Genomic DNA, 14,419 nt, shown 5'->3' with positions numbered 1-14,419 from the left:
AACATCTGCAAGAAAACAAACAAGCTCAGAGAGCAGCAAGGAACCTTCCTTTCAACCCTGACCATGAATATTCTTCTTTATTGTGAACTAATGTTCTATCTGTGTCCTTCATTCAGTTTATAGTCTTTACTGTCTGTGTGAGTGGGGGTGGCTTAGAGATTCTTTGGTTGGGCTGTTTACTGACGGCTCTTTGGCAGTTTGTTGATTGGGGTATGGTATATTTGATTGTTGGTCTGAGGTTAACAAACAGCAAACAGCACTCCCTTACTAGCACTGATGATGTTACCTAGTTGGGTCCTGAAACATCTGCAAGAAAGCTCAGAGAGCAGCATGGAGCCCTCCTTTCAACCCTCAGCCATGGAGATTCTCTTTTATGGTGAACTAATGCTCTGCCTGTGCCTGTCGTTCTGCATCCTACAGTCCAACAAAGTGGTCGGAAAAGTCCAGATCCAAGTGGCAGACCTGTCCGAAATCCCACGGTGTAACTGTAAGCCAGCAGACGAGAATCCTTGTGGCCTGGAGTCGGAGTGCTTAAATCGGATGCTGCAGTACGAATGTCACCCTCAGGTTTGCCCCGCGGGAGAACGCTGCCAAAACCAGTGCTTTACCAAAAGACTCTATCCGGAAGCGGAAATCATCAAAACCGACAGACGGGGATGGGGTCTACGGACTAAACGGAACATTAAAAAGGTAGCCAGAAGCTTGTTTAGTTTTTGATTTTTTTAAAAAAATATATTTTTTTATTCTCTTACATACCTTTTTAAGTATACAATCACATAATTGTTATTCTTCTTTACATTTGTCATTCTTGTACATTTGTTATTTCATTTAATAGGTTATAATATACAGTTTGGGTTGCTTTATTTACCATCCCTTCTGCCTGTTATAACATCACCTTATTTTCCCTTTCTTTTCTCCCTCCCTCCCTTCTCTACTTCTTTCTTCCTTCCTCCTCTCCTGCCACTTCCTTCTTCCCTTTCCCCTACTCCTACTCTTCCTCTTCCCCTTCCTACCCTCTCTTTCTCTCCCTTCCATCCGCCTCTCCTTACCTCTTTCTTCTTTCCTCCATCTTCCTCTCGTTCTCTCATCCTCTCTCCCTTTCTTTTTCTGTTATTATAGGTGTCTCTTTCAAATCTCAGTTTATGTTCCTTGGGATGGTATTTACGCAAACCCAAATATAATTTAGTGTCATTTCTTAATCCTTTTCCTTCGCTGATCTATCCTAACTATGTTCCCCCCCCCTTTATATCTCTCTCTTGAATATATAAGCTTGCTTGGTTTTTGAATGGGTTACCTATTCCTTTATATTCTTTAAAAATCAAATGAAGGCAGGAAGATTAAAAAGGAAGACAGAATGAAAGGGGAGAAAAAAATGCTGCTTTATGACATTTCTCATTTTTTACACAAATGTAAAATAATATAAACACACACAGCTAAGCATCACTGATAAAGTTTAGCTAGGTTCTTAGAATCTGGAATTCTTTTATTATTAACTTTAAAAGATCTATATGCAATCAATTCTTTGTGTGGCTTTAGGATGATGACCAACAATTATTAGCTTATTCTTTAAAAAAAATGATTCAAGTAAAACATGACAATAAAACTGAAAAAAACCTGAAGGTATATGTACACTTTAATTCTCCCCCCTTCCCTATATTCTAGTAAGGAGGTGACTTGTTTCACCAAAAATTTTATTGTTAAAAACAGTCAAGCCACCGCACAAAAGTTGCTTGAACTATCAACACAAAATAAAATCTTATGAAATTCCTTCTTCTCATAGTCTTGTAGTGGCAGACTCTGTTTTCTAATGTGAAGGCTGACGACTAACCGAAACAAAGGAATTCCAGTGTTTTCATTTCTTAATGTATACATATGTTTTTAACTACTTAAAATATTTCCATGACAACATACACTTAATTTGGTTTCTCGAAAAAAGCAATTGCTTACCAATTTATACACAATTTTTCTTTCCCTCACAATTTCTCTGTTATCTAATTGCATGTTTGTACTATTATTGCATATTTCATATTTTCTTTAGTCCCGAGGGTCAGAGGCAGTGGTGGAATTCAAAACTTTTTACTACCGGTTCTGTGGGTGTGGCTTGGTGGGCATGGCAGGAGTAGGATACTGCAAAATCCCCATTCCCTCTCCACCCCACTAACCTGCTTTCCAGCTCCGTTCTCCTGTTCAGGGCAATAAAAGAAGAACAGCTGGGAGGGAGTGGGGGTGGGGCCAGCCTATTTGCCAGTTCTCCAAACTACTCACCGTGCACCCGCACAGAACCGTCCCCTCTCTCCCGCCCCCTCCACCGGTCCACAAAGCTGAAAATGTTGGGGAACTCTGTTCTATAATAGTGTGTCTCAGTCTGGACCACTTTAAGATGGGCATACTTCAATTCTGAGAATTCCCAAGTCACGGCTAGTTGGAGAATTCTGGTAGTTGAAAGTCCACACATCTTAAAGTATCCCAGGTTGAGAAATACAGCTCTATAGTATAATGCTCCCCGTTTACAAGTCCATTTCTCTGTTTTGATTTTTTTTTCTTCTTTTAGGGTGAATTTGTCAATGAATATGTTGGTGAATTAATTGACGAGGAAGAGTGCAGATTGCGAATTAAGCGTGCCCATGAGAACAGCGTGACCAATTTTTATATGTTAACTGTTACAAAGGTAAAAGGATGCTGTGTGTGTATGTATATGTTTTATGTCATTCTTGCATCAGAGCTATTCTAGTTTTGACACCTGTGAAAATTTCACCTGCATGTGAAATCCACCAGCAAAACCTGAGTTAGATTATCAAGAGTTTCAAATGAAAGCAGCTGGTCACTCTATAACCTTCCTGCAGGGATTATAAAAACAGAAATGGGGTTTAGAACATAGAATATTAGAGTTGGAAGGGGCCTTAGAGGTCTTCTAGTCCAACCCCCTACTTGAGCAGAAGATCTTATACCATTTGAGATAAATGGCTGTCCAGTCTCTGTTTTAAAAAAAAGCCTCCAGTGACGGAGCACCCACAACTTCTGGAGGCAAGCTGTTCCATTGGTTGATTGCTGTCACGGCTCTCCTTAGTTCTACTTTTTTTGGATATGAGAACCACATGGAAATAAAAACCAAGAACGTTTCAAGAGACTCTTCATTCAGACTGAGTTGTAAGAGTGGTTTCTGCATTGCACAAAATGTAACTGGGGGAGGGAAGAGTTGAAACAGGAGAAAATAGGCCTCAGCAAATGAATGAATCCCAATCCTTCTCTCCATTTCCTTAAAACCACCAATTATTAGGCTTCATGCTAAAGCAGGGGTCTCCAGACTTGACAAATTTAAATTAAAGGATTCTGGGAGTTGAAGTTCACAAGTCTTATATTTTACCAAGTTTGGAGAGCCCCGTGCTAAAGGGAATGTTGCCTCTTTTCAGCCCGAATCCAGGGGTGGGATTCAGCCGGTTCGGACTGGTTCGAGTAAGCCGGATGTTAATTTTGCATCCGGTTTGCCGAACCGGTTGTTGCAAGGACCAAATGGCCTGTTCATCATGCCAGGTAAGTGCAGAACCTGCATGGAGGCTCTACGAGGGTGAAAAATGGGCTTCCCGGAAGTCTGGAAATGGACTCGTTTCAGGCCTCCGGTGCCGGGGGGAAGCCATTTTCACCTTTCCAGAAGCTCGAGGAAAACCTCCGCTATGGTGCAGGAGGCTGAGTAGGCCATGACCATGCCCTCCATGACCATGCCTACCCAGCAACCGGGACAGAGAACTGGTTGCTAACATTTTTCAATCCCACCCCTGCCCGAATCCCGTCTTGAACCAATGATGAACGATGGTTCAGCAATGTCCTAAATCTTGGCTCACCCCTTAGAGGCAGGCAAGGTCAAGAAAGAAGGCCACCGGCAGGCTAACTGGTTGAACTAAACCTTGAAAGTCTGTCTCTGTAGCCCATCTTAGATCAAACAAAGTCAAGACAAAGGTTTTTTTCTCATGTTTTCTTTTCCCCCGAGATATTTTGGAAACTGCTTCCTTAACAGTTTGTTCATCTTTTCCCCAATTCCAGGCCAGGTTGACAGTGCATCACCCTTCAAGTCTAGGGAGTCAAAATATGTGCATGGGGTGAAAACAAAAACTAGCGTGTTTTTTTTAACCTGAAATAAAATTCTTATCACCAGGTGGGCATTATTCTGTCTTTCCTCTTCTCTCTTTTGGGTGCCTGGGATGTCTTTAATGTAAGCCAGACTTTACTAATAATATATGGAACAGTAGTAGCAATTGCTTTGTGCCACTCCTACCTAACTCGCTAACCAGACAAAACAGGAGTTTTTAACTCCCCTATTTCAGCAGAATCTTTTGGCTTGCCAATTTTTGTGACTGAGGCTGCAACGTCAGAAGCTGAATTTCTGCAAAGGCTGAATTTCTGCTCCTGTATCAATGTTCATTTTTGCAGCAGAAGCATCAACATAGACAGACATGATAGCAGTATTCCGATATCTCAGGGGTTGCCACAAAGAAGAGGGAGTCAAGCTATTATGCAAAGTACCTGAGTGCAGGACAAGAAGCAATGGGTGGAAACTAATCAAGGAGGGAAGCAACCTAGAACTTAAGGAGAAATTTCCTGACAGAACAATTAATCAATGGAACAACTTGCCTCCAGAGGTTGTGAAGGCCCCAACACTGGAAGTTTTTAAGAAGAGATTGGACAAACATTTGGGTTTCCTGTCTAAGCAGGGGACTGGACTAGAAGACATCCAAGGTCCCTTCCAACTCTTATTCTATTCTATTCTATTCTATTCTATATTCTATTGTATATTTCCTATTTTATTCTACTCTACTCTACACTACTCTATCCTAGTTTATTCTTTAAGAGGCATGGTGTTAATTACTGCATCCTTTGTCTTCTCCAAGGACCGCATAATAGATGCTGGACCAAAGGGAAACTACTCTCGCTTCATGAACCACAGCTGCAACCCCAACTGTGAAACCCAGAAGTGGACAGTGAACGGAGACGTCCGGGTGGGACTCTTTGCTTTATGTGATATTCCTGCAGGTAAATTGTCTTCTGAACGTTCCCCTTTGCCTTTGGAAGTGAGTGTGGCTATTTTGACCTCTGCGTTGCCTTTTTTTTTTTTTTAATCTAAGAGGCCTTTGTTTTGTTTTTTGTCTATGGAGATTCCCAGTCATCCAGGTCATGGTTGTCCCAAAAAGTGCTTTTTCAGAAGGCAACTGGACTTTGTTTTCCCCTTGAAGGCGTGTTCTTCCGGTGAGACCAGTCTATCAGGGCAACCTGGTCTACCCAAATATGGGATGGAGCATACTGCTTCCGCTTTCGCCTTTCAGCTGTAATCCAGGAGCAGGGGTGGGCTTCAAAAATTTTAGCAAGGGGTTCTCTGCCAGGTTGCTGGGTGGACGTGGCCATGGTGGACATAGCCTAGTTGGCCTCCTGCACCACAGTGGGGGGGGGGGGGAGGACTCCGGAGGCTTTTCTCGAGCCTCCGGGAGAGCGAAAATGGCCGCTCCAGGCTCCGGAGGCTCTTCCTGAACATTTGTTTTTTTTTGCCCTTCCCAAGCCTCCACGCATGCCCTGCACTTACCTGCATCCAAAATGGGCCTCTTGGGGACTCCTAGGAGAGGCGGGGCAGGGTGGGCGGGGCCAGCCAGGAGTGGGATTTCGTGGTTCTCCAAACTGCATAGAATCTTCGTTAGAGGTTCTCCCAACCCCCTGCGAACCCCCAGCAGCCCCACCCCTGGCAGTCGCTTCCATGACAATCTTTTTTTATGTGAAATTTCAAATTGTACCGACAACGAAAGGAAGGGAGACTAGTATAGCTATTTCAAGCTGTTTAGCTCTCATCAGCTAGCCATACCCTTCTGGGATTCGAACCCTGGCCGCTTGCATATTAGGCAGATGTATTGACCTCAAGGCCACAGACTCCCCTCGCTTTGTCAGCTGAAGAGAGATTAAGTGTTTTTCCGATGAGACTGGTCTATCAGGACAATCTACCAAAATATGAGGTGGAGCATACTTCTTCCGCTCTTGCCTTTCCGTGAAGACGTTTCGCTTCTCATCCAAGAAGCTTCTTCAGCTCTGGGAGCTAAAGAAGCTTCTTGGATGAGAAGCGAAACGTCTTCAAGGGAAAAAACACAAAGTCCAGTTGCCTTTTGAAAAAGCACTTTTTGGGGACAGTCCTTTGTTTTGTATAACTCTCATAATGCTACTATCAATCTCTGCATTGTCTCCTCCCTTCTCCTCCTGCCCAGGAATGCAGGCAGCATGTGGCCTAGTTGTCGTTTCCACGCTTGGTGCTCCTGGATTCCTTCCAGTTCTTTTTCCTCAATTTGACCTGGATAGGGATATTCTCTGAAGTCTTCTGTTTTCAGGCTTTACGCTGCCTCTTAGTTCTTTTTGCTGCTGCTGTTGTTGTTGTTGTTGTTGCTCATTCACAGCCTCTTGATAAACATGTTCTCCGAACATTTTGAAAAACATCTCTGTACATAGTTCAGGCCTCTGCCTTTTTGTTCATACTGACTCTGCCCCTGGGACTGGATGGAAAAAATGGAGCTGTTTCCCAGGGCAAATCAAGCAAACGGGAAAAGCTTGTATTTGCAGAAATAATTCACTAAGGAGAAATTTCCTGACAGTGAGAACAATTAATCAGTGGAACGACTTGTCTCCAGAAGGTGTGAATGGTCCAACGCTGGACGTTTTTAAGAAGATGTTGGATAACGATTTGTCTGAAGTAGTGTGGGGTTTCCTGCTTGAGCAGGAGGTCGGAGTAGAAGACCTCCAAGGTCCCTTCCAACTCTGTTTTTCTATTATATTTTATTCTATTCTATTCCATCTCGTGTTCTGTCTATTTTATTCTCTTCTATTGCATCACCTTTCCCCGGGATGGCGAATCTATGGCACGCATGCCACAGGTGGCACGCGGAGCCATTTGTCAGAGAACACGTGATGTTGCCCTGTCAGCTGGCCAGCACGCATGCAATTGCTGGCCAGCTGACTTCAGCTTTTTTAAAAGCCATTTTCCACCCTCCCCAGACTCCAGAGGCTTTATAAGAGCCTCTGGAGGGCCAAAAGAGCCTTCTCCCCCATTGGAGGCCCTTCAGAGGTTTCAGGAGCTTTCCTGAAGCCTCTGGAGCGCAAAAAACCGGCCCTATGAGCAAACTGGAAGTTCGGGAACGGACTTCCAGTTTGCTTGTAGGGTTGGTTGAAGCCCTCCGGATGCTTCAGGTACCTTCAGGAGGCTTTCCTGAAGCCTCCTGAGGACTAAAAAGGACCCTACGAACAAACCGGAAGTCACCTAAGGGTTAAACCGACCCTATGAGCAAACCGGAAGTCACTTCCGGTTTGCTCGTAGGGTGGTTTTTAGTCCTCCGAAGGCTTCAGGGACCTTCAGGAGGCTTCCCTGAAGCCTCTGGAGCACTTAAAATGACCCTCCGAGCAAACCGGAAGTCCATTCCTGAACTTCCGGTTTGCCCATAGGGCCAGTTTTTTGCACAGGGAAGCTCATGAAGCCTCTGGAGCCTGGGTATGGCGAAAAATGGCTTTAAAAAAGGGTGAACTCAGTTGACAGTGCAGCGCCTCACGTGCCCTGACAAATGGCTCCGCGTGCCACCTGTGGCACGCGTGCCATATGTTCACCATCCCGGCCCTATTCTATTCTATTCCATCTCATGTTCTGTTCTATTGTTATGTTATATTTTATTCTATACTATTCTATTCCATCTCCTATACAATCCTATCCTAGTCTGGTCTGTTCTATTCTATTCTATTCAATTCTTCTCTTCTATTCCATATCCTATCCTATCTTACCCTATCCCCTATTCTCTTCTCTTCTATTCCATCTCCTATTCTGTTCTATTCAATTCTTCTATTCTATTCTATTCCATTCTATCTCCTATCCTATCCTTGTCTGTTCTGTTCTGTCTATTCAATTCTTCTCTTCTCTTTTCTTCTATTCCATTTCTTATCCTATCTTATCCTAACCCCTATTCTATTCTATTCTATTTTATACTATTCTATTCTATTCTATTCCATCTCCTATTCTACCCTAGTCTCTTCTGTTCTGTTCTATTCTTCTCCATTCCATCTAGTATTCTATTCTAGTATAATCTTTATTGTCATTGTACTTAAATACAACAAAATTGGTTTTAACCTCACTGGTGCAAAATTATAACAGAAACAAAAAAATAAAGAAAAAGAAAAAAAACTAGCGTGTGCATGGAGTGATTGTGGTTGTATTTAAAAGTCTCACAGCCCAAGGATAGAAACTATCTTTAAACCTGTTTGTTCGTCTGGCTATACTTTGATGCCTTCTGCCTGATGGTAGAAGTGCAAAGAGATTCTATTCCTTCTGAAAGAGAAAGCAAAAACCTAGAATAATCAGGTGAGAAGGGACCTTGGAGGTCTTCTAGTCCAACCCTCCATTCAAAGACTCAATTCAATGATGGCCTCAAATGGAAAGCTCTTGAGGTGATAAGCAATGTGCTTACGTATGAAAAGTTCTTCATCTGTGACAGTTTTGGCCAGATGCAGGAGGCAGCTCAAATTTTTCTTCCTCTGGCATAAGTATGCTTGTTTGTAGAAGCAAAACCAAATTGAAATGAATAGTCAGATCGAAAGATTTATACTTGCCAGCTTTTATTGCACAAAATGTTTTCCTGTTTTGAAATGCTGATGGAGATTGACCATGACCTCTCCCAGTAGGGTTACATCTGGGTATTATGGTTTGTTGCACAGCCAGCCATATGTTTAGATTGGATTTGGCATTTTGATCCATCAATCAAGCCATTCCCAAGGACTTGGGTTAGGCAGATGTGGTGGTTTGATGATGTCAAAGGTGGTGTCACAGAATATGAGTTATTCCAAGTAAAAGCTGCCTTTTGCAATTGACTGACGTTAACATTCTCATAGTTGATGGTGTTCTAGTGGTGCTCCAGATGTTTTGGGATTGCACCCAAGGCCCCTATTTCTATTGGTAATATCTTCCATTTCTTTTGCCACAGTTGCTCTACTTCTGTTTCCAGGTTTTTATATTTTCTCCAGTTCTCTCTCTTCTTTTTTGATGTCTCCGGGGATATAATAATAACCCAAGGAGGATTATTGTCATTATTATTTAGATTCAAAACAGATCTGGATGGCTTACAGCTAAAGAATAGAAAACAATAAAGAGAAAATCCTATGCACCCAACCCTACTGCATGTAATGAAAACAACTTTATTAATGTCATGAGGAAGGAAAGAATGTAACAGTTTCATCCCTATCTTCTCAAGGTTTTCTTTCTTTCTTTCTTCTTCTTTTCTTCCTCTCCTTCTATTCTTCTTCATCTTCTTTTTCCTCCTCCTCCCTTTTCCCCTTCCTCCTCCTCCCCTTCCTCCTCCTCCTCCTCTTCATCATCTTTTTTCCCTCTTCGTCTTCCTCCTCCTCCTAAAAGTGGCTTAGATCAGGACTCTCCAAACTTGGCAACTTTAAGACTTGCAGACTTCAAATCCCAGAAATCCTCCACCAGCCCAACAAACCTAATCAAGTAACAGTCATAAGACTCCACATGGAAAAAACACAATATAACCAAAAAAACAAAATACCAAGCCCAAAACAAAAAAGAATAAAAAGGAACAAGTAGTAGCACAAATTCAGTTAAAAACACTCTCCACAATACAGCAGTTTCATTTTAAACTGCTTTCTGAAAACCAACAAGCAAAGAAACTGAACTGGTTTCCCCTGGGAAATTGTTGCAGTGCATTGATGTCACCATGGAGAAATGGTACTTCCTGCTTTTGCTTCCCTTCACTTCTCAGAAGGGTGGGGGCCGTGACGATTTTCTTCCTAAATCTGTGTCTCATAACTGATTTTTTTTCCCCCTCAGGAACACTTTCCACTTTTAAAAAATGATGGAAGTTTCTTCCCCTCCCCTCCAAGAACCATTTGTTTAGGTTACATTGATTAATATTTACCGTATTAAAAATTGAAACAGACACATTTGTAGAACATTTATTGAATGAATCATCAAACCAAATTAACCCCATTAGATAATGACACAAATAAAATATTTTTATGGGAAAAGAGGATGTATGTTAAATCATAAATATGAAAGATGTTTATTGGGATGTAATTATCAATACCAGCAAATATTAAATGAAGTGTGCTCAGATGCTGAAATACCCCACGTAAATTAATTGGAGAGAGTGGAAAGGAAAGGTAGAGGTAAGGAGAAAGAGAAGAGACAGGAGAGAGGGAAGTAGAAGGGAGAGGAGAAGTAGGAGATAAAGAAGAAGTGGAAAGAGGAGAGAGGAGAAGGAGAGAGGAAGGGGAAGCAGGGAAGAGAGGGATGGCAGAAGGAAGAAAGGAGGTAGGGAGGAGGAGTGAGGGAGAGGAAATAGGACGGCAGTGAAATAGGTATAATATGGTGTATTGAAAACAGAAGAGCGAATGACAGCTGTTCTGGGTTGAGGGAATGATATAATGGACAATATTAAAAAATTCTGTTCAGATATAATGGTATACTTGTGGTTATATGTATGAAATTAAAATAAAAAACTCTCAAAAATATTTTAATAGAGAAAAATCCTATTTTTAACTTTAAAAAAAAGAATGATAACAGTGAGGGGGTTTTGGTGCTCTCTGAGCTTGCTTATTTGGTTGGAGACCCAAATTCATTCTTTCCCTATCCAAATTAGCATGTATCAGTCCTAGTTTGGGTAATAGAATTTTTTATTCTTTATTGGCCAAGTGTCAGACACACAAGTGGTTTGTCTTTGGTGCATATGCTCTCAGTGTACATAAGGAGAATAAAATACATTCATCAAGAATAAAAAGATACAACACTTAGTGATAGTCAAGGTTACTTATAAACTATCAAATCATACTAGGAAACAAATAAAACAATGTAAATTGAAAGATACAAGCAACACAGTTATAGTCATAAGTGGGGAGAGATAGATACTAAGAAGGAAGAGAAGAATAATAGTAATACAATCTTAGTAAATTATTTGACAGTGTTGTGGGAATTACCATATTTTTCAGAGTATAAGACGCACCGGAGTATAAGACGCACCAAGGTTTTGAAGAGGCAATTTTTTTTAAAAAAGTAGGTAGGTAGATAGAGGGATAGAGAGGGAGAGAAAGAGAGAGAAATACAGTAGGTAGGTAGGTAGGTAGATAAAGGGAGAGAGAGAGAAATAGAGAGAGACAAATACAGTAGGTAGGTAGGGAGAGAGAGAGAGAGAGAGAGTAGGTAGGTTGGTAGGTAGAGGAATAGAGAGAGAGAGAGAGAGAGAGAGAGAGAGAGAGAGAGAGAGAGAGAGAGAGAAATACAGTAGATAGGTAGCAATAGCAATAGCAGTAGACTTATATACCGCTTCATAGGGCTTTCAGCCCTCTCTAAGCGGTTTACAGAGAGTCAGCATATTGCCCCCAACAATCTGGGTCCTCATTTTACCCACCTCGGAAGGATGGAAGGCTGAGTCAACCCTGAGCCGGTGAGATTTGAACCGCTGAACTGCTGATCTAGCAGTAGCCTGCAGTGCTGCATTTAACCACTGCGCCACCAGGTAGGGGGAGAGAGAGAGAGTAGGTAGGTAGGTAGATGTTTCCAGGTGTATTTATCCATGGGCTGGAGAAGGAAATCGCTGACAATCTGCAGCACCTAAGATTTTCTGCTGGCACAGACCTTGATCAATGTAATTCTTATCAATCAGTAAAAGAGCTTTCCAAAAGGAAAAAAAAAGGGTTTTTTACTCTGCAAACTTCCCAAAAAGGCCCTGTTTTGTTTTTTTAAATGCATGAATAGCCTGGGGGGGGGTGTTGCAGAGTGCTCCTGAAGGGGGGGGGGGAAACGAGCAAAAAAATGGTCTGTTTTTCATGAAAACAGGCCCGTTTTTTGTCAAAAAAATTGCATGCATAGCCTTAGGGAGGCTTATAGAGTGCTGCTGGAGGGGGGGGGCAAAAAACGCCCCATTTTTCACTCATTTCTATCCTTCCCAGTCCCCAGGAACTCTGAAAGCCTCCATAAAGTTATGCACGGCCATTTTTGTGAAGGGGGCGGGACTTCAGGAGGCAAGAAATGCTGTATTCAGTGTATAAGACGCACCCAGATTTTCAGCCTCTTTTTTGAGGCAAAAGGTGCGTCTTATACTCCGAAAAATACGGTAGTTTAGAAGAGTGATGGCATTTGGGGAAAAACTGTCCTTGTGTCTAGTTGTTCTAGTGTGCAGTGTTCATCATACATTATGATGAATGTATTTTTATGATGACTGTGATCATTTATCACATACCTTTGTGTACAATGAGAGTTTATGCACCGGAGACAAATTCCTTGTGTATCTAATCACACTTGGCCAATAAAGCATTCTAGTCTATTCTGAATTTTCTTCCATTCCATATTCTATACTATTCTATACTGTTGCAAAATTACATTAGATTCTATTCTAGTCTAACTTTTCTATTCCATTCTATTCTGTTCTGTTCTGTTCTATTCCATTCCATATTTATTTTGTTCTATTCTATTCCATTCCATTCTATTAGATGCTTACTATTGTCAACACAGGCAAAACATAATTTCAGAGACAAGTAAAGTCTTGCATTTTCAGGTTGCAGGAAACATCCTGGACAACCAAATGATGCTGATTTAAGTCTTTTGATCATAAGGGATGTCTCCAATAGCTAGTGACAGTGGAAGCATGGAAAAACCAGAGAAAGAGATGCTTAAAAAGGAGCAATAAATTCCTTATTAATTCTGCAAGCCACCGTGTCATTTTGATAAGGACAAGACTTTTCACTGGCGATGAAGATAGCAATTGCATTTTTAATATTTTGATTAAGATTTCACCTAAGCTGGCATATATCACTCTTTTCTGAAGCAAAAAAAAAAGGATTCTTACATTCTTTGCCAAGTATTAAACTTAACTCTCTTGAACTTGCAGGGATGGAGTTAACATTTAACTATAATTTGGATTGTCTGGGCAATGGCAGAACTGAGTGCCACTGTGGAGCAGAAAACTGCAGTGGATTCCTAGGAGTGCGGCCAAAGGTTAGTCACACAAGTGGGGGAAGCCCTCTGGGACAAAAACTACGGATAGATGGACTATCACACGCACATACACGTCCACGGTCTCTGTCAGCTTGTGCTCACCGCTCAGAACGAAGTCCAAACGAGGACTTTTCTCCTGATCTCTTTCATTACAGGTAGTCCTCGACTTACAGCAGTTTGTTTAGTGACCAAAGTTACAGCGGCACTGTATGGCCGTTTTCACACTTACAGTCACACACACCTCATAGAGCCAAGGTGGCACAGTGCTTAGAGTGCAGTACTGCAGGCTACTTTGGCTGACTGCTAGCTGCAGTTCAACAATTCGAATCTCACAGGCTCATGGTTGACTCAGCCTTCCATCCTTGCGAGGTGGGTAAAATGAGGACCCAGATTGTTGGGGGCAAGAGGCTGACTCTGTAAACCACTTAGAGAGGGCTATAAAGCATCGTGAAGTGATATATGTCTGCTATTGCTTGGGAAGGAAGGGAAGGGAAGGGAAGGGAAGGAAGGGAAGGAAGGGAAGGAAGGAAGGAAGGAAGGAAGGAAGGAAGGAAGGAAGGAAGGAAGGAAGGAAGGAAGTAAGTCATGGTAGCACAATAGTTAGAATGCAGAATTTCAAACTGACTTTGCCCACTGCCAGGAGTTCAGTCATGACCGGCTCAAAGTTGATTCAGCCTTCCATCCTTCCGAAGTGGGTAAAATGAGGACCTAGGTTGTTGGGGGCAAGAGGCTGACTCTGTAAACCACTTAAAGAGGGCTGGAAAACACTGAAGCAGTATATAAGTGCTATGGCTATTGCTACAGATTGTTGCAGCATCACATGAGCAGAGTTCAGACACTTGACAACTGACTCACATTTATGACGCTTGCAGTGTCCCGGGGTCTACATGATCATCTTTTGCGATGAGCAAAGGCAACAGGGAAGCTGGATTCACTTAACAACAGCAGAGATTCACTTAACAACTGTGACAAGAAAGGTTATAAAATGAGACAGAACTCACTTAACCACCACCTCGCTTAGCAACAGAAATTTGGGGCTGAATTGACGTCCTAAGTTGAGGACTGCCTGTATAGTATTCCCCGCTTCATTTAGGGAGGATGGCAACTGTTGGGTGTTCAACTGAACTCAATATTTTGGGGGGCTGGAAGCTTTTGTTTTCAGATGTCAGGGATTGGAACAGCAGAAGGCTTAGAAGGACAAGGGAATGGCCTTGAAACAGGAGGAAGACCCGCTACCAAGGTGATGTCCAGGGTCCATTCCAAGAAATAAATTTAAGAGAACGTCTCAGGCAGGTCCCTGTCTAATTCAAATGGAGATAAAGTGAACAGAAAAGGAAGCACATTCAGACTTGCAAGTGTCAACCCTGAAGCTGGCCTGACTGAGGCCCTTTTGAGACACACTGAAGCTGAGGG

The 14,419-nt window shown here is 42.2% G+C and overlaps 1 protein-coding gene across 1 annotated transcript in view; it reads left to right on the top strand.

Annotated features, from left to right (window-relative positions):
* NSD3 (nuclear receptor binding SET domain protein 3) overlaps positions 1-14,419 on the top strand; it is a 119,084-nt gene that overhangs the window by 93,771 nt on the left and 10,894 nt on the right. Inside the window, 4 exon segments of the mRNA XM_032228808.1 lie at positions 421-690; positions 2,552-2,668; positions 4,884-5,025; positions 12,900-13,006. Of these exon segments, the coding sequence (XP_032084699.1) occupies positions 421-690; positions 2,552-2,668; positions 4,884-5,025; positions 12,900-13,006 (636 nt within the window).

Source organism: Thamnophis elegans, chromosome 13, assembly GCF_009769535.1.
Source record: "Thamnophis elegans isolate rThaEle1 chromosome 13, rThaEle1.pri, whole genome shotgun sequence".
Taxonomy (NCBI): domain Eukaryota; kingdom Metazoa; phylum Chordata; class Lepidosauria; order Squamata; family Colubridae; genus Thamnophis; species Thamnophis elegans.
This window is presented reverse-complemented; position numbering and strand designations above follow the sequence as displayed.